This window comes from Limulus polyphemus, unplaced genomic scaffold, assembly GCF_000517525.1.
Source record: "Limulus polyphemus unplaced genomic scaffold, Limulus_polyphemus-2.1.2 Scaffold4715, whole genome shotgun sequence".
Lineage (NCBI taxonomy): Eukaryota > Metazoa > Arthropoda > Merostomata > Xiphosura > Limulidae > Limulus > Limulus polyphemus.
Window position 1 is genome coordinate 58778 of NW_013670325.1, and position 3004 is coordinate 61781.

The 3004-nt window shown below is 33.6% G+C and overlaps 1 protein-coding gene across 4 annotated transcripts in view; it reads right to left on the bottom strand.

Moving 5' to 3' along the window:
* Positions 1-6: 6 nt before the first annotated feature.
* Positions 7-3004, bottom strand: part of LOC106471587 — a 6397-nt gene continuing 3399 nt past the window's right edge. For all 4 annotated transcript variants that reach the window (XM_013932199.1, XM_013932198.1, XM_013932196.1 and 1 more), the window contains exons 4-5: positions 1990-2453; positions 7-1067 (exon numbers count right to left, since the gene is read on the bottom strand). In XM_013932199.1, coding sequence (XP_013787653.1) covers positions 600-1067; positions 1990-2453 — 932 coding nt within the window. In that variant the 3' untranslated portion in view covers positions 7-599. The remainder of the gene's footprint in view (positions 1068-1989; positions 2454-3004) is intronic.

The window sequence follows — 3004 nt, forward strand, 5'->3', positions numbered from 1 at the left end:
ATTACTTTGGTGAATTTTTTTTAAATTGAGTGGGGGTGCCATATGGAACTCTTACCCAGCAAACCTTAATGTGAGCACAATTAGAAGAATGTAACAACAATAAAAACATGACTTTAACGCGGGATTTTGAATAATTTAAAAACACTATTTAATTTTTAAAATTTGAGATAACAAATCTTTCAGTTAACAGCATATAAATTCTCTAAATACTATTGTTTGAATATCTTATAAAATCCAATATATTTTATAGTAAGTCTCGCCAATATCTTGTTGCGAATATCTTACAAAGGGAAATTATTCATTTATTAAGTTTCATTGTTAAGCATTATTCGATGATGTAACACCAAGAAACTTACTAAATCGTATAAGCAAAAATAAAACTTTCCTTGACTATGTATTCTAGACATATCTTTATAACACACTTAGATCTGGACTAAAACATAAAAAATGTACATTAATTGGTACTGGTTCGACGAGATATCACCGTACATGAACAGAGAACGCCCTTGGCCAGTTAGAAATCTATCAAAAACTAACATTTCCCAGTACCCGAAACAATAAGGTAAAAACTATTTAGTCTTTCCCCAAAACAACACGTGTCATTTTTTTTCCACAATGACGCTAATTAGATGCTTTTTGAGCTCCTCAATTACCTCCTCCAGTTTTTTTATTTTCACCCTCAAAGTATCATTTTCTTGTTCAAGATGTCTTGATTGTTCTTCCATTTCCTTTTCTTTTTCTTTTCTGGTCATTCTAGACCGGCGAGAAGCCATATTATTTTTTCTCCTCATTTCTTGATACCTGTCTTCCGAGAAAATCTTACTTTCACTGTCAGAGAGTCTCGGAACCTTAATTTTACTTCCGGTTGGAATTTCTTCAATCAATGTATTCCACTTACTTCCTCGTTTCACGCTATTCAGTTGAGTCGACTTCAAAGCAGTAACAGAAAGAGGGGTATGGGAAGTAGAGGGCGCTTCATAAGCTGGATCAAAGACGTCAGATTGTTCAGTGTTATTATTAAATGATTCCGATGAATCAACAGATTTGTAGCTGAAAGAAAATCCATCCTGAAAAGAAAGAGAAAAAAAACAGTATTAACGTTACATTGTATTTCTATAACGTCAGACTTCTAATACAATAAATTCTGCAATAGATTTATGTTGAGAATTATATTAGAAACAAGCTGGAATACCCGCCAAATAACAGGGAATGTTTAAACTTAATTAAAACAATGTAAGCTCAACACCAATCATATATTTCAAAGTAATAACTTGGACATAAATTTTATCTCAAATTTTAAAATTATAACAAAGCTTCTTCATAAACAACATTTGCAGTTTGCTTTCCATCTACCAACAAATAAAGATTTTGAGGCTATCCACCCCCCTTGAATATCCTACATCTCATTGACCATGAGAAAAGCATGGTTGTTTGAGAAACATTCCAACAACTTTCATACTTTGACCTTGGATCCCTTTAGAATATTGAATATTGTCTAAAGCGTCAGCCTACCAAGATTATTTGAGATTGACTCAATTGGCTTTACAATATGATAATAGGGTTAAATTCAATTTGACCCCTTAGGACAGTTCTCATAGTTCATGGTGGTTCCATACAAATTTTGGTTGAGATTGACCAAATAGGCTCGGAGGAGTGAGGGTGTAAACAAACACACATTTCGTCTTTATATATATAAAACATCAGTATATATAAGTGTCTCTCCTTAACAGTACTTTATTCATTAAACATTCAGGAAACATTAAAGCTGCAGGTGTAATATATAAAAAAAATCATATATTTAGTTTCGTATTTGCTCTCATAATTATTCGCCAACGCCATTTTGACTATTTATATTTCCCGGTGTTTTCTAATATAATTTAATTATTTCACAATCTCGTCATTAAAACTAAGTTGAAAATTGCTTTATATAGATAACAATTAATGAAAACAGTTTGCAAAAAAAAAAAAAACAAACAAAAAAACTCGCACCTGATCCATTACGCTGGAAAGGTCTTGGAATCTTTCATTGCTGTCCCAACAGTCATGCATGGCGCTAGAAAAGATGCCCATTGAGCTAGTTTCTGTTGTGGTCGTGTCTTTTGTGTTTTCTACTGTGGTCAGCAAGGAGCTTTCTTGTCCGCAATGACCCATGGAAGTAAAAGTGCTATCTTCAGTGTTCACTTCATAACAATCGCCAGACGGCAATGTGTAACGTTTAGGTGTTGAGTTTTCGAGTGATCCAGACATCTTATACAAGACATGCAATGAACTATCTGTAACCTTGGAAGATAAGTCCAGACTTTCTGTTTTAGCGACCTGTTCAACTTTTACTTTGTGACGACAAGGAAATTGATTTTTTTTAACAACAGCATCGAAATGGGCCAAATCCTCAAACAGTACAAATTTTTCCAAATCGATATCAGACTCCGAGGAACTCTTTAATAGCTGTATGTCTGTTAAAATAATTAAACGTGATGTAAAACTGGTCATAAAACGATTATCAAAACTAAAATAAAATTTTAACAGCTGGAAAATATATTATTGTCAAATAACTCGATTAAAGCAAGCAAATATACACGGGACATAAAAACAACAACAAAGAACAAAAAATAATTAATTGGTTTATTTTAAAAAGTCACTAACTATAACTCTCTCGACATCAACCATTCTTTAAAGATAAAGCACGTAAAGATGTTTGGTGTAATAATGTACACCTCTTTTGAATTACACGCAAAGTTATTCGAGGGCTATCTGCGCTAGTCGTCCCTAAATTTGATATGAGAGACTTTTAAGCTATTCTTTAACAACGAATAGTGGGATTGACCATGACGTTATAACGCCCTTACACATGAAATAACGAATATGTTTGGGGGGACGAGGTTTGGAATTCGTGACCCTCAGATTAAAAATCAGGGAGAGCACCTAGGCATGTTCTCAGTACCATTTCTGAATTTAGTCTGTCTCTCTCTATAAATGACCCGGCATGGCCAGGTGGTTAAGGCAC